At 48.1% G+C, this 23,359-nt stretch overlaps 1 protein-coding gene across 3 annotated transcripts in view; it reads right to left on the reverse strand.

The window, feature by feature from the left end:
* The window catches only part of LOC106565701 (uncharacterized), a 49,427-nt gene that overhangs the window by 10,212 nt on the left and 15,856 nt on the right, over positions 1–23,359 (reverse strand). For 2 of the 3 annotated variants that reach the window (XM_045691695.2, XM_045691694.2), the window contains exon 3: positions 13,769–13,906. In XM_045691695.2, the coding sequence (XP_045547651.2) occupies positions 13,769–13,906 (138 nt within the window). Of the gene's footprint in view, positions 1–13,768; positions 15,923–23,359 lie in introns of those variants that run through there. The other variant, XM_045691693.2, reaches the window with a different exon arrangement.

A 23,359-nucleotide genomic window follows, 5' to 3' on the forward strand; every position in this document is an offset into this window, starting at 1 on the left:
CAGTATGAGGGTTCATTCCCCCCCCTCCCCTGTGTGGGTGTCAGTATGAGAGTTCATTCCCCCCCTCCCCTGTGTGGGTGTCAATATGAGAGTTCATTCCCCCTCTCCCCTGTGTGGGTGTCAGTATGAGAGTTAATTCCCCCCCTCCCCTGTGTGGGTGTCAGTATGAGAGTTAATTCCCCCCCTCCCCTGTGTGGGTGTCAGTATAAGAGTTAATTCCCCCCCTCCCCTGTGTGGGTGTCAGTATGAGAGTTCATTCCCCCTCTCCCCTGTGTGGGTGTCAGTATGAGAGTTCATTCCCCCCCTCTCCCCTTTGTGGGTGTCAGTATGAGAGTTCATTCCCCCCCTCCCCTGTGTGGGTGTCAGTATGAGGGTTCATTCCCCCCTCTCCCCTGTGTGGGTGTCAGTATCAGGGTTCATTCCCCCCCTCCCCTGTGTGGGTGTCAGTATCAGGGTTCATTCCCCCCCTCCCCTGTGTGGGTGTCAGTATGAGAGTTCATTCCCCCCTCCCCTGTGTGGGTGTCAGTATGAGAGTTCATTCCCCCTCTCCCCTGTGTGGGTGTCAGTATGAGGGTGCATTCCCCCCTCTCCCCTGTGTGGGTGTCAGTATGAGGGTTCATTCCCCCTCTCCCCTGTGTGGGTGTCAGTATGAGAGTTCATTCCCCCCCTCCCCTGTGTGGGTGTCAGTATGAGGGTTCATTCCCCCTCTCCCCTGTGTGGGTGTCAGTATGAGGGTTCATTCCCCCTCTCCCCTGTGTGGGTGTCAGTATGAGAGTTCATTCCCCCTCTCCCCTGTGTGGGTGTCAGTATGAGAGTTCATTCCCCCTCTCCCCTGTGTGGGTGTCAGTATGAGAGTTCATTCCCCCCCTCCCCTGTGTGGGTGTCAGTATGAGAGTTCATTCCCCCTCTCCCCTGTGTGGGTGTCAGTATGAGAGTTCATTCCCCCCCTCTCCCCTGTGTGGGTGTCAGTATGAGAGTTCATTCCCCCCCTCCCCTGTGTGGGTGTCAGTATGAGGGTTCATTCCCCCCTCTCCCCTGTGTGGGTGTCAGTATCAGGGTTCATTCCCCCCCTCCCCTGTGTGGGTGTCAGTATCAGGGTTCATTCCCCCCCTCCCCTGTGTGGGTGTCAGTATGAGAGTTCATTCCCCCCTCCCCTGTGTGGGTGTCAGTATGAGAGTTCATTCCCCCTCTCCCCTGTGTGGGTGTCAGTATGAGGGTGCATTCCCCCCTCTCCCCTGTGTGGGTGTCAGTATGAGGGTTCATTCCCCCTCTCCCCTGTGTGGGTGTCAGTATGAGAGTTCATTCCCCCCCTCCCCTGTGTGGGTGTCAGTATGAGGGTTCATTCCCCCTCTCCCCTGTGTGGGTGTCAGTATGAGGGTTCATTCCCCCTCTCCCCTGTGTGGGTGTCAGTATGAGGGTTCATTCCCCCCCTCCCCTGTGTGGGTGTCAGTATGAGAGTTCATTCCCCCTCTCCCCTGTGTGGGTGTCAGCATGAGGGTTCATTCCCCCTCTCCCCTGTGTGGGTGTCAGTATGAGAGTTCATTCCCCCTCTCCCCTGTGTGGGTGTCAGTATGAGAGTTCATTCCCCCTCTCCCCTGTGTGGGTGTCAGTATGAGGGTGCATTCCCCCCTCTCCCCTGTGTAGGTGTCAGTATGAGGGTTCATTCCCCCCTCTCCCCTGTGTGGGTGTCAGTATGAGAGTTCATTCCCCCTCTCCCCTGTGTGGGTGTCAGTATGAGAGTTCATTCCCCCCTCCCCTGTGTGGGTGTCGGTGGACAGTAAACAGGTGGGTCTCTTGGGCATCTAGCAGCCAGACAGACTGACGAGGTTTCAGAGGAGTCATGACTGTCTCCATACAAAGCCTAAGGACAAACAACAAGGCTGACACACACACACACACACACACACACACACACACACACACACAGAGAGCGAGAGACACAGAGAGAAACAGCTCAGACTGCGATAGAGTGTGTGTGTTTGTGAGATAGAGAAACAGACGACAGTGTGTGAAAGGATATACAGCCCTAAGCTTCGGCTGTCTTGTCTATTTTGGGTCAGGAGTGATGTAAGGGCGTGCCACACAAACACAATGATTCAGCAGCACATAGTTAAAAATAACAACAAATAAAAAGCCAAACGACTGTGGGCTTAGCATGATGAAACTGGCACACCACAAACTGAAGGAGGGGAGAAACACAGAGCAGGAAGGAGCGTGAGTCAATAGTGTAGTCTGGGCCAGAGAATGCAAGAATATATACAAAACAGTGTGTGAGAGAGACAGAGCGAGAGACAGAGAGTGTTAATTTTGATTGTTTATTTCACTTTTGTTTATTATCTATTTCACTTGCTTTGGCAATGTTAACATGTTTCCCATGCCCATAAAGCCCTTGAATTGAATTGAGAGAGACAGGGTGAGAGAGGGTGAGAGAGGGTGAGACAGGGAGAGACAGGGAGAGACAGGAAGAGAGAGGGAGAGACAGGGAGAGAGAGGGAGGGAGAGAGAGGGAGAGACAGGGAGAGAGAGGGAGAGACAGGCCCAGTGCCCAGCCTGTTGCCTGCAGCGATGGGGGTGTGGTATGTCTGGCCTGAGAGAGGGTGAATCACAGTCGGCTGAATGCTCACCTCCTCCCCCCTCTCTCCCCAAATCCCTCCATTCACTCACCTCCTCCTCCCTCTCTCCCCAAATCCCTCCATTCACTCACCTCCTCCTCCCTCTCTCCCCAAATCCCTCCATTCACTCACCTCCTCCCCCCTCTCTCCCCAAATCCCTCCATTCACTCACCTCCCATTACCCTCCTACTGATCACTGCACCTCTCTACCTTTCCAACCTCCTCCTCACTTCCTCCCCCTCCCTCTCTCTCCAAATCCCTCCATTCACTCACCTCCCATTACCCTCCTAATGATCACTGCACCTCTCTACCTTTCCAACCTCCTCCTCACTTCCTCCCCCTCCCTCTCTCTCCAAATCCCTCTCCTCCCACCACCTCCCCTTCAGTCACCCCCCTCCCACCACTCTAGACTTGAGGCTATGATTACTACTGATCACTGCACCTCTCTACCTTTCCAACCTCCCTCCTCCTACCTCCCTCTTCCCCCCCTTTTCCTCCCTCTCTCCCTCAGTGACTCAGCAGTCTGACCAGTAGACAGTAAACAGAGTGCTGTTTATGCCAGCTCATCGGCTCAGACCAGGCCAGCTGAACTCGGTCAGAGCTGTGAGGGACCTGCTGGGCCCCTGTTTTCCCTCCCTACATATAGAACAGAACAGAACTGTTACTACAGATCACAGCTAATCACAACTAAGTGCTTTACATGGTAAGTACTGTCACCTTGTCCTTCCACTGTCACCTCATTCACCACCAATGGGACTTGATGAGGACTGGGAGGTGGGGGGGGGGGGGGGGGGTGTTAAAATGGGTGACCCCTCAAAAACACTGACCTCATAAGCCCCTGGCTACTTCAGCTCATTTTAATAACAATCTCTACAGGGATGGGGAATCTAATCTCAGAATAACAGAGTGTGGTATTTCTAAAGACTGGTATTCCAATGGAAGTGTAGCTTATTTCCCTATACAGAGTGGGCAATGGGGGCTGAGAGAGGATAAACGCTCTACTTAACTGGGAGAATGGGGTGAAAATAGGGAGAGAGGGAGGGAGGAGAGATGGAAGGAGGAGAGAGGGAAGGAGGAGAGAAGAAAGGTGGAAAAGGTGAAAGGTAAGACAGAGGAGAGAGGGAAGGAGGAGAGAGGGAAGGGGAAAGAATGGGTCAGAAGTAAAGTTGGGGTTAGGTGCCACTCTTTCCAGACTGTGTGTGTGTGTGTGTGTGTGTGTGTGTGTGTGTGTGTGTGTGTGTGAGAGAGAAGAAAGAGGAAGAAAAGGAGAGATTAATCAGACTAGTGTGTGCGTGCGTGTGAAGGAGGAGGAAGAGGAGGATGAGGACAGATTCATCACAGACTGGTGTGTAATTAAAGGCACTGTGTCACGATCCTGTTACATTTTACACCGGCGACACTCTAACCTGGTCCACATCCCCTTTAATGAGCCCATCATCATACTGACCTCACCAAGCTGTCAACTCAGCCTTTCCACTGCACTGTTGTGTGTGATACGCCTTACAACTAAAACGTTAACTAAATATTGCTCCATTTCAGCTGTTATTAACTTGTCTGTATGGAGCATTTTCTAACTGAAGTTGTACAAATGAGTCATGAGGACTGATGAATCCCTGTGGGTCCTTAACTCTCTGTGTTCCACTGTGGCGCCAGACAAAGGGAGTGAGGGAGTGAGGGAGTGTGAGTGAGGGGTCTGACAGTGAGGGGTCTGACAGTGAGGTGGTGGTGATGGTGCAGACCTGAGGTTTGGATGAAAACAGTTGAAAACATACAAGAGCACCCCAAAGGAGAGGTCAGTCATGAGTCAGACAGCTGTTCACCCCCCATGCTACTTACTGGCAGGGTGTATAGGACTGTGACAGCTGGACTGATGCTTTACTGAATCACTGTGCTAGAGACACAGAAACACACCACTCAACTACTGAAGAGAACAGCATACACACACGCAGGCACAGCACACACTCGTGCACACACAGCATACACACACACACACAGGCACAGCACACACAAACCCGTGTACACACTCATGCACACACACATGCGCCACATTAACACAAACCCGTTAACGGCTCTCTGCACATTAGTCTCAGACAGCTTGTCAGAGGCCCTGCGCCAGACACATGCTACAGCCATGATGTCATCACTGTGAGACAGAGCATCTGAGTTGCAGAATGCAATCTCGCTTCTGTTTTCCTCCACACACACACACGTCATGTACATGATGACATCACCACACACACACACACACACACACACACACACACACACACACACACACACACACACACACACACACACACACACACACAGACATCTAGTCATTTAGTCATTTAGTAGCAGCAAAAGCCACTAGTTCATATTTGATATTTATTTGATATATTTTTATTTCACCTTTATTTAACCAGGTAGGCCAGTTGAGAACAAGTTCTCATTTACAACTGCGACCTGGCCAAGATAAAGCAAAGCAGTTCGACACACATAACAACACAGATTTACACATGGAGTAAAACAAACATACAGTCAATAATACAGTAGAACAAAAGAAAACAAAAAGTCTATATACAGTGAGTGCAAATGAGGTAAGTTAAAGCAATAAATAGGCCATGGTGGCGAAGTAATTACAATATAGCAATTAAACACTGGAATGGTAGATGTGCAGAAGATGAATGTGCAAGTAGAGATACTGGGGTGCAAAGGAGCAAGATAAATAAATACAGTATGGGGATGAGGTAGATAGATGGGCTGTTTACAGATGGGCTATGTACAGGTGCAGGGATCTGTGAGCTGCTCTGACAGCTGGTGCATACGGGGGATATAATCTCTCTTTCTGGCTGTGGTTGTAGCAGGTAAGAGGATCTAGAAAGTTAGTCACAGTGTTGCTGATGATACAATAGTGTTCAATTTACAACTTCCACACACACACAATACGAGCCCCAGACTGACTCACCAGCCACCTGCATCAGCAGAGAAAAGCAGGCGGAACAGAGATGACATGGCTTGTAGATGCTGATCTAAGGTCTGTTTTGATTTCGTCCCCTAATGGTTAAGGTTAGGCTTGGGGAAGGGAAAGCTGATCCTAGATATGTACACCAGAGTGGGTCTAGGGTTTGAAAGGAGGTGTAGAGGATGGATGGAGGGAGGTATAGGGGATGGAAGAAGGGAGATATAGGGGGATGAAAGGAAGGAGGTATAGGGGGATGGAAGGAGGGAGGTATAGGGGGATGGAAGGAGGGAGGTATAGGGGGATGGAAGGAAGTAGGTATAAGGGGATGGAAGGAAGGAGGTATAGGGGGATGGAAGGAGGGAGGTATAGGGGGATGGAAGGAAGGAGGTATAGGGGGATGGAAGGAGGGAGGTATAGGGGGATGGAAGGAAGTAGGTATAAGGGGATGGAAGGAAGGAGGTATAGGGGGATGGAAGGAGGGAGGTATAGGGGGATGGAAGGAGGGGGGTATAGGGGATGGGAGAAGGGAGGTATAGGGGAATGGAAGGAGGGAGGTAGGGGGATGGAAGGAGGGAGGTATAGGGGATGGAAGGAGGGAGAAATAGGGGGATGGGAGGAGGGAGGTATAGGGGGATGGAAGGAAGGAGGTATAGGGGGATGGGAGGAAGGAGGTATAGGGGGATGGGAGGAAGGAGGTATAGGGGGATGGAAGGAAGGAGGTATAGGGGGATGGAAGGAAGGAGGTATAGGGGGATGGAAGGAAGAAGGTATAGGGGGATGGGAGGAAGGAGGTATGGGGGATGGAAGGAAGGAGGTATAAGGGGATGGAAGGAAGGAGGTATAAGGGGATGGAAGGAAGGAGGTATAGGGGGATGGAAGGAGGGAGGTAGGGGGATGGAAGGAGGGGGTATAGGGGATGGGAGAAGGGAGGTATAGGGGGATGGAAGGAGGGAGGTATAGGGGATGGAAGAAGGGAGGTATAGGGGGATGGAAGGAAGGAGGTATAGGGGGATGGAAGGAGGGGGGTATAGGGGATGGAAGGAGGGAGGTATAGGGGGAAGGAAGGAGGTATAGGGGGATGGAAGGAGGGGGTATAGGGGATGGGAGAAGGGAGGTATAGGGGGATGGAAGGAGGGAGGTATAGGGGATGGAAGAAGGGAGGTATAGGGGGATGGAAGGAGGGAGGTATAGGGGGATGGAAGGAAGGAGGTATAGGGGGATGGAAGGAGGGGGGTATAGGGGATGGGAGAAGGGAGGTATAGGGGGATGGAAGGAGGGAGGTATAGGGGGATGGAAGGAGGGAGAAATAGGGGGATGGGAGGAGGGAGGTATAGGGGGATGGGAGGAAGGAGGTATAGGGGGATGGAAGGAGGGAGGTATAGGGGGATGGAAGGAAGGAGGTATAGGGGGATGGGAGGAAGGAGGTATAGGGGGATGGGAGGAAGGAGGTATAGGGGGATGGAAGGAAGGAGGTATGGGGGATGGAAGGAAGGAGGTATAGGGGGATGGGAGGAAGGAGGTATGGGGGATGGAAGGAAGGAGGTATAGGGGGATGGAAGGAAGGAGGTATAAGGGGATGGAAGGAGGGAGGTATAGGGGGATGGAAGGAGGGGGTATAAGGGGATGGAAGGAGGGAGGTATAGGGGGATGGAAGGAGGGGGTATAAGGGGATGGAAGGAGGGAGGTATAGGGGGATGGGAGGAAGGAGGTATAGGGGGATGGAAGGAAGGAGGTATAGGGGGATGGGAGGAAGGAGGTATAGGGGGATGGAAGGAAGGAAGTATAGGGGGATGGAAGGAGGGGGTATAAGGGGATGGAAGGAGGGAGGTATAGGGGGATGGGAGGAAGGAGGTATAGGGGGATGGGAGGAAGGAGGTATAGGGGGATGGAAGGAAGGAAGTATAGGGGGATGGAAGGAGGGGGTATAGGGGATGGGAGAAGGGAGGTATAGGGGGATGGAAGGAGGGAGGTATAGGGGATGGAAGAAGGGAGGTATAGGGGGATGGAAGGAAGGAGGTATAGGGGGATGGAAGGAGGGGGGTATAGGGGATGGGAGAAGGGAGGTATAGGGGGATGGAAGGAGGGAGGTATAGGGGATGGAAGAAGGGAGGTATAGGGGGATGGAAGGAGGGAGGAATAGGGGGATGGACGGAGGGAGGAATAGGGGGATGGAAGGAGGGAGGTATAGGGGGATGGAAGGAGGGAGGTATAGGGGGATGGAAGGAGGGAGGAATAGGGGGATGGAAGGAGGGAGGTAAAGGGGGATGGAAGGAAGGAGGTAAAGGGAGATGGAAGGAGGGAGGAATAGGGGGATGGAAGGAGGGAGGAATAGGGGGATGGAAGGAGGGAGGTATAGGGGGATGGAAGGAGGGAGGTATAGGGGGATGGAAGGAGGGAGGTATAGGGGGACGGAAGGAGGGAGGTATGGAGGAAGGTGTGAGATGGATAGAGGGAGGTATAGAGGGTAAGGAGGTACAGGGGGATGGAGGAAGGTGTGAGATGGATAGAGGGAGGTATAGAGGGTAAGGAGGTACAGGGGGATGGAGGAAGGTGTGAGATGGATAGAGGGAGGTATAGAGGGTAAGGAGGTACAGGGGGATGGAGGAAGGTGTGAGATGGATAGAGGGAGGTATAGAGGGTGAGGAGGTACAGGGGGATGGAGGAAGGTGTGAGATGGATAGAGGGAGGTATAGAGGGTAAGGAGGTACAGGGGGATGGCGGAAGGTGTGAGATGGATAGAGGGAGGTATAGAGGGTAAGGAGGTACAGGGGGATGGAGGAAGGTGTGAGATGGATAGAGGGAGGTATAGAGGGTAAGGAGGTACAGGGGGATGGAGGAAGGTGTGAGATGGATAGAGGGAGGTATAGAGGGTAAGGAGGTACAGGGGGATGGAGGAAGGTGTGAGATGGATAGAGGGAGGTATAGAGGGTGAGGAGGTACAGGGGGATGGAGGAAGGTGTGAGATGGATAGAGGGAGGTATAGAGGGTAAGGAGGTACAGGGGGATGGAGGAAGGTGTGAGATGGATAGAGGGAGGTATAGTGGGTGAGGAGGTACAGGGGGATGGAGGAAGGTGTGAGATGGATAGAGGGAGGTATAGAGGGTAAGGAGGTACAGGGGGATGGAGGAAGGTGTGAGATGGATAGAGGGAGGTATAGAGGGTAAGGAGGTACAGGGGGATGGAGGAAGGTGTGAGATGGATAGAGGGAGGTATAGAGGGTGAGGAGGTACAGGGGGATGGAGGAAGGTGTGAGATGGATAGAGGGAGGTATAGAGGGTAAGGAGGTACAGGGGGATGGAGGAAGGTGTGAGATGGATAGAGGGAGGTATAGAGGGTGAGGAGGTACAGGGGGATGGAGGAAGGTGTGAGATGGATAGAGGGAGGTATAGAGGGTAAGGAGGTACAGGGGTATGGCGGAAGGTGTGAGATGGATAGAGGGAGGTATAGAGGGTAAGGAGGTACAGGGGGATGGAGGAAGGTGTGAGATGGATAGAGGGAGGTATAGAGGGTAAGGAGGTACAGGGGGATGGAGGAAGGTGTGAGATGGGGCTTGTACATTTTGTCCGTAGTCTAGTAACTCTTGCAGCACAGTGTATGGAGCTCGTTTTATAGGGGACATAAAATAAGAGAAGAATGTTGAATACAGACAGACACACACACACACACTCGCTAAAATCCCACAGAAACCTGTTTCATAAGTATTTCAACATTACCTGGCCCAATTCCCCCATAACCCTAAACCCAGTCCCTCTCCTAGTATTACCCAATCTCTCTCTCTCTCTCTCTCTCTCTCTGTCTGTCTGTCTGTCTGTCTGTCTGTCTGTCTGTCTGTCTGTCTGTCTGTCTGTCTGTCTGTCTGTCTGTCTGTCTGTCTGTCTGTCTGTCTGTCTGTCTGTCTGTCTGTCTGTCTGTCTGTCTGTCTGTCTGTCTGTCTGTCTGTCTGTCTGTCTGTCTGTCTGTCTGTCTGTCTGTCTGTCTGTCTGTCTGTCTGTCTGTCTGTCTGTCTGTCTGTCTGTCTGTCTGTCTGTCTGTCTGTCTGTCTGTCTGTCTGTCTGTCTGTCTGTCTGTCTGTCTGTCTGACACAGCCTCTTAAACACACCATCATTACAGCTCCTGGAGTTACTTTGCGGTAACTCAGTAACTATCAGGAAGTGGCTCACGTTACTTGGAGCAGAGGACCCCTGGCCGGACTACACTGGGATGATGTGTGTGTGGTTAGGGGTTTAGGGGGAGACAGGAATGTATGTGTGTATCAGTATGTTAGTGTACAGTATCTGTATGTTATTGATGCCAGGGCTGCTTTTCCAGCAGGAAGTGAATGCAGCACTGTATTGAGGGACCATATGGTGTTTAGGGGTCAGTGAAGGACATTTGTTCAGCTCTGTGATCCACCTTTACCGTTTGGACTTCTTGTGACCCATCAATGAAACAAACCAGTGTTTCTAGCCAGGACGAGGCCTTGAACTGTGACCCCCCCTAATCCAAAAGGTCTGATGATAAACTGTCAGCCCAGGTAATGGTCTATATTACTACATAAACATGGTTCATACTTCACAAAGATGCCCAAGAGAATACGGGGGAGAGACGGACACAGCCAAAAACTATACTGTCTGAGTCACTTAGGTATAGTAGTCATAGCGACTCCCAGCAATCACAGTTACCACCAAACAGACAGGAAATAGTCAAATGGAGGAGAGGTGTTTCATTTGGCCGCAGCATGTGGCGTTTAACAGGCAGGTAGCCTAGTGGTTAGAACGTTGGACTAGTAACTAACAGGCAGGTAGCCTAGTGGTTAGAACGTTGGACCAGTAACTAACAGGCAGGTAGCCTAGTGGTTAGAACGTTGGACCACTAACTAACAGGCAGGTAGCCTAGTGGTTAGAGCGTTGGACCAGTAACTAACAGGCAGGTAGCCTAGTGGTTAGAATGTTGGACCAGTAACTAACAGGCAGGTAGCCTAGTGGTTAGAACGTTGGACCAGTAACTAACAGGCAGGTAGCCTAGTGGTTAGAACGTTGGACCAGTAACTAACAGGCAGGTAGCCTAGTGGTTAGAGCATTGGACCAGTAACTAACAGGCAGGTAGCCTAGTGGTTAGAACGTTGGACCAGTAACTAACAGGCAGGTAGCCTAGTGGTTAGAAAATTGGACTAGTAACTAACAGGCAGGTAGCCTAGTGGTTAGAACGTTGGACTAGTAACTAACAGGCAGGTAGCCTAGTGGTTAGAGCGTTGGACCAGTAACTAACAGGCAGGTAGCCTAGTGGTTAGAACGTTGGACTAGTAACTAACAGGCAGGTAGCCTAGTGGTTAGAACGTTGGACTAGTAACTAACAGGCAGGTAGCCTAGTGGTTAGAACGTTGGACCAGTAACTAACAGGCAGGTAGCCTAGTGGTTAGAACGTTGGACTAGTAACTAACAGGCAGGTAGCCTAGTGGTTAGAACGTTGGACCAGTAACTAACAGGCAGGTAGCCTAGTGGTTAGAACGTTGTACTAGTAACTAACAGGCAGGTAGCCTAGTGGTTAGAACGTTGGACCAGTAACTAACAGGCAGGTAGCCTAGTGGTTAGAACGTTGGACCAGTAACTAACAGGCAGGTAGCCTAGTGGTTAGAACGTTGGACCAGTAACTAACAGGCAGGTAGCCTAGTGGTTAGAACGTTGGACCAGTAACTAACAGGCAGGAAGCCTAGTGGTTAGAACGTTGGACCAGTAACTAACAGGCAGGAAGCCTAGTGGTTAGAACGTTGGACCAGTAACTAACAGGCAGGTAGCCTAGTGGTTAGAACGTTGGACCAGTAACTAACAGGCAGGTAGCCTAGTGGTTAGAGCATTGGACCAGTAACTAACAGGCAGGTAGCCTAGTGGTTAGAACGTTGGACCAGTAACTAACAGGCAGGTAGCCTAGTGGTTAGAACGTTGGACTAGTAACTAACAGGCAGGTAGCCTAGTGGTTAGAACGTTGGACCAGTAACTAACAGGCAGGTAGCCTAGTGGTTAGAACGTTGGACTAGTAACTAACAGGCAGGTAGCCTAGTGGTTAGAGCGTTGGACCAGTAACTAACAGGCAGGTAGCCTAGTGGTTAGAACGTTGGACCAGTAACTAACAGGCAGGTAGCCTAGTGGTTAGAACGTTGGACTAGTAACTAACAGGCAGGTAGCCTAGTGGTTAGAACGTTGGACTAGTAACTAACAGGCAGGTAGCCTAGTGGTTAGAACGTTGGACTAGTAACTAACAGGCAGGTAGCCTAGTGGTTAGAACGTTGGACCAGTAACTAACAGGCAGGTAGCCTAGTGGTTAGAACGTTGGACTAGTAACTAACAGGCAGGTAGCCTAGTGGTTAGAACGTTGGACCAGTAACTAACAGGCAGGTAGCCTAGTGGTTAGAACGTTGTACTAGTAACTAACAGGCAGGTAGCCTAGTGGTTAGAACGTTGGACCAGTAACTAACAGGCAGGTAGCCTAGTGGTTAGAACGTTGGACCAGTAACTAACAGGCAGGTAGCCTAGTGGTTAGAACGTTGGACCAGTAACTAACAGGCAGGTAGCCTAGTGGTTAGAACGTTGGACCAGTAACTAACAGGCAGGAAGCCTAGTGGTTAGAACGTTGGACCAGTAACTAACAGGCAGGAAGCCTAGTGGTTAGAACGTTGGACCAGTAACTAACAGGCAGGTAGCCTAGTGGTTAGAACGTTGGACCAGTAACTAACAGGCAGGTAGCCTAGTGGTTAGAGCATTGGACCAGTAACTAACAGGCAGGTAGCCTAGTGGTTAGAACGTTGGACCAGTAACTAACAGGCAGGTAGCCTAGTGGTTAGAACGTTGGACTAGTAACTAACAGGCAGGTAGCCTAGTGGTTAGAACGTTGGACCAGTAACTAACAGGCAGGTAGCCTAGTGGTTAGAACGTTGGACTAGTAACTAACAGGCAGGTAGCCTAGTGGTTAGAGCGTTGGACCAGTAACTAACAGGCAGGTAGCCTAGTGGTTAGAACGTTGGACCAGTAACTAACAGGCAGGTAGCCTAGTGGTTAGAACGTTGGACTAGTAACTAACAGGCAGGTAGCCTAGTGGTTAGAACGTTGGACCAGTAACTAACAGGCAGGTAGCCTAGTGGTTAGAACGTTGGACTAGTAACTAACAGGCAGGTAGCCTAGTGGTTAGAACGTTGGACTAGTAACTAACAGGCAGGTAGCCTAGTGGTTAGAACGTTGGACTAGTAACTAACAGGCAGGTAGCCTAGTGGTTAGAACGTTGGACCAGTAACTAACAGGCAGGTAGCCTAGTGGTTAGAGCGTTGGACCAGTAACTAACAGGCAGGTAGCCTAGTGGTTAGAACGTTGGACTAGTAACTATCTTGCAGGTAGCCTAGTGGTTAGAACGTTGGACTAGTAACTAACAGGCAGGTAGCCTAGTGGTTAGAACGTTGGACCAGTAACTAACAGGCAGGTAGCCTAGTGTTTAGAGCGTTGGACCAGTAACTAACAGGCAGGTAGCCTAGTGTTTAGAGCGTTGGACCAGTAACTAACAGGCAGGTACCCTAGTGGTTAGAACGTTGGACCAGTAACTAACAGGCAGGTAGCCTAGTGGTTAGAACGTTGGACTAGTAACTAACAGGCAGGTAGCCTAGTGGTTAGAACGTTGGACCAGTAACTAACAGGCAGGTAGCCTAGTGGTTAGAACGTTGGACCAGTAACTAACAGGCAGGTAGCCTAGTGGTTAGAACGTTGGACCAGTAACTAACAGGCAGGTAGCCTAGTGGTTAGAACGTTGGACCAGTAACTAACAGGCAGGTAGCCTAGTGGTTAGAATGTTGGACTAGTAACTGAAAGGTTGCTAGATCGAATCCCCGAGCTGACAAGGTAAATATCTGTCATTCTGCCCCTGAACAAGACAGTTAACCCACTGTTAACCTGGTAGGCTGTCATTGTAAATAAGAATTTGTTCTTAACTAAATGGCTAAATAAAAAAATCCCTCTGTTGACAATTCAATTCAGAGGTGTGAGAGTGTGTATCTGACCTACTTCTTAGGGCTGTGTGTGTTCATTCAGGGTCCAGACGGTGTGACTCACAACACCGGGGCTCAGTAATGGAACCCAAACATTCAAAGCCATTTATGTATTTGTATGTATGTATGTGTGTGCGTGAGAGAGTGTGTACATATGTGCAGACAGATGTGTGTGTGTGTGTGTGTGTGTGTGTGTGAGAAACTCACAGGTAATGCTCTTGCTAGGTGTCGTCAGGTCCGGCTGTGAGAGACTGTTGTTGTTGTTGCCGTTCTCTGTGTCTCCTAGCAACCCCTCTGGTTTAACCTTTGGCATCTCGATGAGGGGCTCCATGCTCCTGTCCAAATCTGGAGGTAACAGAGAGAGAGGAGAGACAGACAGAGGGACAGGACCAACGTTCCCTCTAAGCTGCGTGAGCGCACAGCTACCCTCAGACTGCCACACCGAAGAAAAAAAAAAAAATGTAAATGTAACATAGAAATACAAAACATAGAACATAGACCAAAACCCGGAAATAATAAATCAAACACCCTACTACATACACCACCACCCCGAACCACATAAAACAAATACCCTCTGCCATGTCCTGACCAAACTACAACAACAAATAACCCTTAATACTGGTCAGGACGTGACAACATGGTGATCAAATAGCCACAATAGCCTACTTGGCCACTGTTAAAACTAATTTGAAGCAGGTACAGCAGTAAACACGTGCCGGAAGATGCACTAAAGCTCAGCAGACCTGAAATTTGCTCAGTGATTAAACATTTTTGAGGGAACATTGGACAGGACACACATTCATCTGGAGGTAACAGAGCGAGGAGAGAGACAGACAGGACACACATTCATCTGGAGGTAACAGAGAGAGACAGACAGGACACACATTCATCTGGAGGTAACAGAGAGAGGAGAGAGACAGACAGGACACACATTCATCTGGAGGTAACAGAGAGAGACAGACAGGACACACATTCATCTGGAGGTAACAGAGAGAGGAGAGAGACAGACAGGACACACATTCATCTGGAGGTAACAGAGAGAGGAGAGAGACAGACAGGACACACATTCATCTGGAGGTAACAGAGAGAGGAGAGAGACAGACAGGACACATTCATCTGGAGGTAACAGAGAGAGACAGACAGGACACACATTTATCTGGAGGTAACAGAGAGAGGAGAGAGACAGACAGGACACAAATTCATCTGGAGGTAACAGAGAGAGGAGAGAGACAGACAGGACACACATTCATCTGGAGGTAACAGAGAGAGACAGACAGGACACACATTAATCTGGAGGTAACAGAGAGAGGAGAGAGACAGACAGGACACACATTCATCTGGAGGTAACAGAGAGAGGAGAGAGACAGACAGGACACACATTCATCTGGAGGTAACAGAGAGAGGAGAGACAGACAGGACACATTCATCTGGAGGTAACAGAGAGAGACAGACAGGACACACATTCATCTGGAGGTAACAGAGAGAGACAGACAGGACACACATTCATCTGGAGGTAACAGAGAGAGACAGACAGGACACACATTCATCTGGAGGTAACAGAGAGAGACAGACAGGACACACATTCATCTGGAGGTAACAGAGAGAGGAGAGAGACAGACAGGACACACATTCATCTGGAGGTAACAGAGAGAGGAGAGAGACAGACAGGACACACATTCATCTGGAGGTAACAGAGAGAGGAGAGACAAACAGGACACACATTCATCTGGAGGTAACAGAGAGAGGAGAGACAGACAGGACACATTCATCTGGAGGTAACAGAGAGAGGAGAGACAAACAGGACACACATTCATCTGGAGGTAACAGAGAGAGGAGAGACAGACAGGACACATTCATCTGGAGGTAACAGAGAGAGGAGAGACAAACAGGACACACATTAATCTGGAGGTAACAGAGCGAGAAAGAAGAGAGACTGAGACAAAGGCAATAGACATTCACAAAGCCTTTATGAAGGCTACTTAAAAAGGCTATGAACTGTTATACTTGAATTCTTCTCAAGTTATTGAATGTCTCCTCTTCCTCCAGACAAGTTGCTGAGAACAGCTGAAACATCACTATTTTATCACTGTAGCTGCTTTGTTCTGTCTTTGATAGAGTTGCCAATGTACTCAAGGACTACCACATATAACACTCATACACATGGACCGAGAACACACACACACACACACCCTTTCATATTGTAGATTCCACTAACAGGACATTGAACGTCTACTGCTAGTCATTCCAACCTTCAAGCTGTTCACTGGATGGAACACAGACTGTATAATTACTCCTCTCCCTCAAACAGAGAGTGAGTGAGAACATCATTGTGTGAGGGAGTGTATGTGTGTGTGTGTGTGTGTGTGTGTGTGTGTGTGTGTGTGTGTGTGTGTGTGTGTGTGTGTGTGTGTGTGTGTGTGTGTGTGTGTGTGTGTGTGTGTGTGTGTGTGTGTGTGTGTGTCTGGAGACAGTACAATCCAACCCCTTTTGACTGTTTAGGGGTGTATGTGCATGCCTGTGAAACCTGTATGGGGTATGTGAGGACATATGTAGTGCATTAAATGTACGTGAGTACATATATAGAGCATTAAATGTATGTGAGGACATATATAGAGCATTAAATGTACGTGAGGACATATATAGAGCATTAAATGTATGTGAGGACATATATAGAGCATTAAATGTATGTGAGGACATATATAGAGCATTAAATGTACGTGAGTACATATATAGAGCATTAAATGTACGTGAGGACATATATAGAGCATTAAATGTACGTGAGTACATATATAGAGCATTAAATGTACGTGAGGACATATATAGAGCATTAAATGTACGTGAGGACATATATAGAGCATTAAATGTACGTGAGGACATATATAGAGCATTAAATGTACGTGAGGACATATATAGAGCATTAAATGTACGTGAGGACATATATAGAGCATTAAATGTACGTGAGGACATATATAGAGCATTAAATGTACGTGAGGACATATATAGAGCATTAAATGTACGTGAGTACATATATAGAGCATTAAATGTACGTGAGGACATATATAGAGCATTAAATGTACGTGAGGACATATATAGAGCATAAAATCTACATGAGGACATATATAGAGCATTAAATGTATGTGAGGACATATATAGAGCATTAAATGTACGTGAGTACATATATAGAGCATTAAATGTATGTGAGGACATATATAGAGCATTAAATGTACGTGAGTACATATATAGAGCATTAAATGTACGTGAGGACATATATAGAGCATTAAATGTACGTGAGGACATATATAGAGCATTAAATGTACGTGAGGACATATATAGAGCATTAAATGTACGTGAGGACATATATAGAGCATTAAATGTACGTGAGGACATATATAGAGCATTAAATGTACGTGAGGACATATATAGAGCATTAAATGTACGTGAGGACATATATAGAGCATTAAATGTATGTGAGTATACATGTTTAATATGTGCCTGCTGGAGCCAGGCGGTCCATAATGAAGCTGTAATTATGCAGGGCTACACACACAGGTTGTGGGCCTCTGAGAGGTGCAGACTCATTCCTGGGCAAATGGGAGCCAGCTGGGTTTGATCTGCCATCTGACACACACACACACACACACACACACACACACACACACACACACACACACACACACACACACACACACCATCTTCTCTCTACTACAGACGCCATATCTCTACTACAGACGTCATGTCTCCACTACAGACACCATGTCTCTACTACAGACGCCATATCTCTACTACAGACGTCATGTCTCTACTACAGACGCCATGTCTCCACTACAGACACCATGTCTCTACTACAGACCCCATGTCTCTACTACAGACGCCATGTCTCTACTACAGACGTCATGTCTCCACTACAGACACCATGTCTCTACTACAGACGCCATGTCTCTACTACAGACGCCATGTCTCTACTACAGACGCCATGTCTCTACTACAGACGCCATGTCTCTACTACAGACGCCATGTCTCTACTACAGACGCCATGTCTCTACTACAGACACCATGTCTCTACTACAGACACCATGTCTCTACTACAGACACCATGTCTCTACTACAGACGTCATGTCTCTACTACAGACACCATGTCTCTACTACAGACACCATGTCTCTACTACAGACGCCATGTCTCTACTACAGACACCATGTCTCTACTACAGACACCATGTCTCTACTACAGACACCATGTCTCTACTACAGACGCCATGTCTCTACTACAGACCCCATGTCTCTACTACAGACCCCATGTCTCTACTACAGACACCATGTCTCTACTACAGACGTCATGTCTCTACTACAGACCCCATGTCTCTACTACAGACACCATGTCTCTACTACAGACACCATGTCTCTACTACAGACGCCATGTCTCTACTACAGACCCCATGTCTCTACTACAGACACCATGTCTCTACTACAGACCCCATGTCTCTACTACAGACGTCATGTCTCTACTACAGACCCCATGTATCTACTACAGACACGTCTCTACTACAGATGTCATGTCTCTACTACAGACCCCATGTCTCTACTACAGACGCCATGTCTCTACTACAGACCCCATGTCTCTACTACAGACACGTCTCTACTACAGACACGTCTCTACTTCAGACGCCACGTCTCTACTACAGACGCCACGTCTCTACTACAGAGCCCATGTCTCTACTACAGACCCCACGTCTCTACCACAGACCCCATGTCTCTACTACAGATGCCACGTCTCTATTACAGACGTCATGTCTCTACTACAGACGCCATGTCTCTACTACAGACCCCATGTCTCTACTACAGACCCCATGTCTCTACTACAGACCCCATGTCTCTACTACAGACGCCATGTCTCCACTACAGACACCATGTCTCTACTACAGACGCCATATCTCTACTACAGACGCCATGTCTCCACTACAGACACCATGTCTCTACTACAGACACCATGTCTCTACTACAGACGCCATGTCTCTACTACAGACGCCATGTCTCTACTACAGACCCCATGTCTCTACTACAGACCTCATGTCTCTACTACAGACGCCATGTCTCTACTACAGACGCCACGTCTCTACTACAGACGCCATGTCTCTACTACAGACGCCATGTCTCTACTACAGACACCATGTCTCTACTACAGACGCCATGTCTCTACTACAGACGCCATGTCTCTACTACAGACACCATGTCTCTACTACAGACACCATGTCTCTACTACAGACACCATGTCTCTACTACAGACGTCATGTCTCTACTACAGACACCATGTCTCTACTACAGACACCATGTCTCTACTACAGACGCCATGTCTCTACTACAGACACCATGTCTCTACTACAGACACCATGTCTCTACTACAGACACCATGTCTCTACTACAGACGCCATGTCTCTACTACAGACCCCATGTCTCTACTACAGACCCCATGTCTCTACTACAGACGTCATGTCTCTACTACAGACCCCATGTCTCTACTACAGACACCATGTCTCTACTACAGACACCATGTCTCTACTACAGACGCCATGTCTCTACTACAGACCCCATGTCTCTACTACAGACACCATGTCTCTACTACAGACCCCATGTCTCTACTACAGACGTCATGTCTCTACTACAGACCCCATGTATCTACTACAGACACGTCTCTACTACAGATGTCATGTCTCTACTACAGACCCCATGTCTCTACTACAGACGCCATGTCTCTACTACAGACCCCATGTCTCTACTACAGACACGTCTCTACTACAGACACGTCTCTACTTCAGACGCCACGTCTCTACTACAGACGCCACGTCTCTACTACAGAGCCCATGTCTCTACTACAGACCCCACGTCTCTACCACAGACCCCATGTCTCTACTACAGATGCCACGTCTCTATTACAGACGTCATGTCTCTACTACAGACGCCATGTCTCTACTACAGACCCCATGTCTCTACTACAGACCCCATGTCTCTACTACAGACCCCATGTCTCTACTACAGACGCCATGTCTCCACTACAGACACCATGTCTCTACTACAGACGCCATATCTCTACTACAGACGCCATGTCTCCACTACAGACACCATGTCTCTACTACAGACACCATGTCTCTACTACAGACGCCATGTCTCTACTACAGACGCCATGTCTCTACTACAGACCCCATGTCTCTACTACAGACCTCATGTCTCTACTACAGACGCCATGTCTCTACTACAGACGCCACGTCTCTACTACAGACCCCATGTCTCTACTACAGACGCCATGTCTCTACTACAGACGTCATGTCTCTACTACAGACCCCATGTCTCCACTACAGACGCCATGTCTCTACTACAGACGCCATGTCTCTGCTACAGACCCCATGTCTCTACTACAGACCCCATGTCTCTACTACAGACGTCATGTCTCTACTACAGACCCCATGTCTCTACTACAGACCCCATGTCTCTACTACAGACGTCATGTCTCTACTACAGACCCCATGTCTCCACTACAGACGTCATGTCTCTACTACAGACCCCATGTCTCTACTACAGACCCCATGTCTCTACTACAGACCCCATGTCTCTACTACAGACCCCATGTCTCTACTACAGACGCCATGTCTCTACTACAGACGCCATGTCTCTACTACAGATGTCATGTCTCTACTACAGACCCCATGTCTCTACTACAGATGTCATGTCTCTACTACAGACGCCATGTCTCTATTACAGACCCCATGTCTCTACTACAGACGTCATGTCTCTATTACAGACCCCATGTCTCCACTACAGACACCATGTCTCTACTACAGACCCCATGTCTCTACTACAGACACCATGTCTCTACTACAGACCCCATGTCTCTACTACAGACCCCATGTCTCTACTACAGACACCATGTCTCTACTACAGACACCATGTCTCTACTACAGACCCCATGTCTCTACTACAGACGCCATGTCTCTACTACAGACACCATGTCTCTACTACAGACCCCATGTCTCTACTACAGACACCATGTCTCTACTACAGACCCCATGTCTCTACTACAGACCCCATGTCTCTACTACAGACCCCATGTCTCTACTACAGACACCATGTTGTTTCTCTGTGGTTTATAAAAACCCAAAGTGCCTCGCTCGCTCATATTTTCTACTTTTTTAACAGCTTATTTAAAACTGCTGTTGAGAGAACTTTAAAAGCCATCTTTAAAACTACTTTAAAACTACTAAAACTACTAACGTCTGCTTTTACGGAAAAGATTGGTTCCTTTGTCCGAAACCACGTTGCAGTATATTCTTTAACTGTGTTGTTGCAAAAACATATGTATCATCACAGTCTCGTTGTGTGTTAACTTTGCTTAAAAAGGCTTCTGGGAAGCGGTGTCTTACAAACAGTACACATGAACTACAACACAGTAGCCATTTTCAAGGTGAGAATGCCTGCACTGTTATCTCTTCTTTCCTTTATATTTTAGTTAGCAAAATCAAATACTCTCAACTAAAATCCATATTTGACTTTTGAGACATCAAAAACCCTCAAACAACATGGTAGAAGTAAACATGTTTACACAGAGAAACTAATCATCATCATTATTATTAATATCAATATACTCTTCATCTTTAATGGAAAATATCAAAGCCATCAAAACAACATGCTAGGATAAACAGGAAAAGTGTGTGTGTGTGTGTTCTCACTGCGAGTGTTGACCTGTATGTGAGCAGGATCATAGAAGAGGGGAAATGCTTCCTCTACACCCTGTCTCTCCCCCTCTCACACACTGCCCCATATACAGAGACACTCCCTGTGTCCCTCCTCCGCATGTGGAAAACATTTCAAAGGCAGCGGCCGCCATGCTGCTTCCATTATAGTCAATCAGGACCTGAACCAGATATAAAAGCACTAGTCAGGGGAGCCGCCATCAATACACTGACTGTTCTCTCTCTGTGTGTGTGTGTGGTTCTGAGGTATGTGTGTCTGAAAATCAGGGCATCTATTGTTCAATCTATTGTTGTATCATTCTTTCTATCTATACTGAGCACAAATATGAACACAACATGTAAAGTGTTGGTCCCATGGTTCATGAGCTGAAATAAAAGATCCCAGAAATTTTCTGGAGGCACAAGAATATTATTTGGCTAAAATTTTGTCCACACATTTGTTTACATCCCTGTTAGTGAGCCTTTCTCCTTTGCCAAGATAATCTGACAGCTGTGGCATATCAAGAAGCTGATTAAACAGCATGATCATTACACAGGTGCATGTTGTCCTGGAGGCAATAAAAAGCCAATCTAAAATATGCAGTTTTGTCACAACACAATGCCACAGATGTCTCAAGTTGTGAGGGAGCGTGCAATTGGCATGTTGAGTGCAGGAATGTCCACCAGAGCTGTTGACAAAGAACTGAATGCTAATTTCTCTTCCATAAGCCACATCCAACGTCATTTTAGAGAATTTGAAAGTATGCCCAATCAGCATCACAACCGCAGACCACGTGTAACCACGCCAGCCCAGGACCTCCACGTCCGGCTTCTTTACCTGAGAGATTGTCTGAGACCAGCCACCCGGACAACTGATGAAACTGAGGAGTATTTCTGTCTGTAATTAAGACCTTTTGTGGGGAAAACTACTTCTGATTGACTGGGCCTGGCTCCCCAGTGGGTGGGCCTGGCTCCCCAGTGGGTGGGCCTATGCCCTCCCAGGACCCCCATGGCTGCGCCCCTGCCCAGTCATGTGAAATCCATAGATTAGGGCCTAATGATTTTATTTCAATTGACTGATTTCCTTATATGAACTGTATCTCAGTAAAATTCTTGAAATTGTTGCATTTATATTTTTGTTCAGTATATCTAGCATTCTATCAATAATTATATCGTTCAATATCTTGTTCTATCATTCTTTTTCTCTATCCTGTAACTTGAACAGTTCTTATGGTTTCTCATAGACATGTGAGGGTTAAACACCAAAACAAATGGATTGTATCTCCAAGCCCTTGTCTGCCCTTAGTAAGCCACCACCATTGGACCAAAACAAATCTGAACCCATTATCAAATGTGACTAGAGCCAATTCTATGCTGGCACTCATGCCAAACCACCAAACCGTGAAGCGATTTCCGAGGTCTGAGAACGATGAATCTCTAATTCAAATCAGACCAAAGTAATCAAGCAATGCTGGAGCTAGCTGTGTATACACACACATGTTGGTGTGTGTCTGTGTGTGCGTGTGTCTTTGTCTGTCTGTCTGTGTGTGTGTGTGCGTGTGTGTGTTTGTGTGTGCGTGCATTAGTAAAGTGGCAAAAACATCAACACAGATACATATGGAGATATTATTTTTGCCTCGATGGGGAGGAGGATGGGGTGGTGATGGGTCATTGGATCAGCAAAAACTTGCAGTACGGACTGTTTGTTATGCAGATGTACAAAGGAGTGAAGATGGATGCCGTATAAATACTATGAGGGTGGTTGATTAATCAAGAGTGAGGCGGACTTGTGGTTAATGAAGATTGGATGCAGGTGTGCAAATTACCGTAAATTCCGGACTATAAGCCGCAACTTTTTCCCCAGGCTTTGAACCTCGCGGCTTAAACAATGACGCGGCTAATATATGGATTTTTCCCGCTTTCAATTTTTTTTCTCCAAAAAAACACATTCTGTGACGTGCTCAGTTTTTTGGCAGCATGAAGCTTTCATTAGACCAATGAAATTGCCGAACGGGTTAAGGTCAAACAACTTTTTTGTTTACGGTTTAGATTAAATCGAGCGCTCTCAAACTTCCCATCA

This window comes from Salmo salar, chromosome 12 (genome assembly GCF_965601325.2).
Source record: "Salmo salar chromosome 12, fSalSal1, whole genome shotgun sequence".
Lineage (NCBI taxonomy): Eukaryota > Metazoa > Chordata > Actinopteri > Salmoniformes > Salmonidae > Salmo > Salmo salar.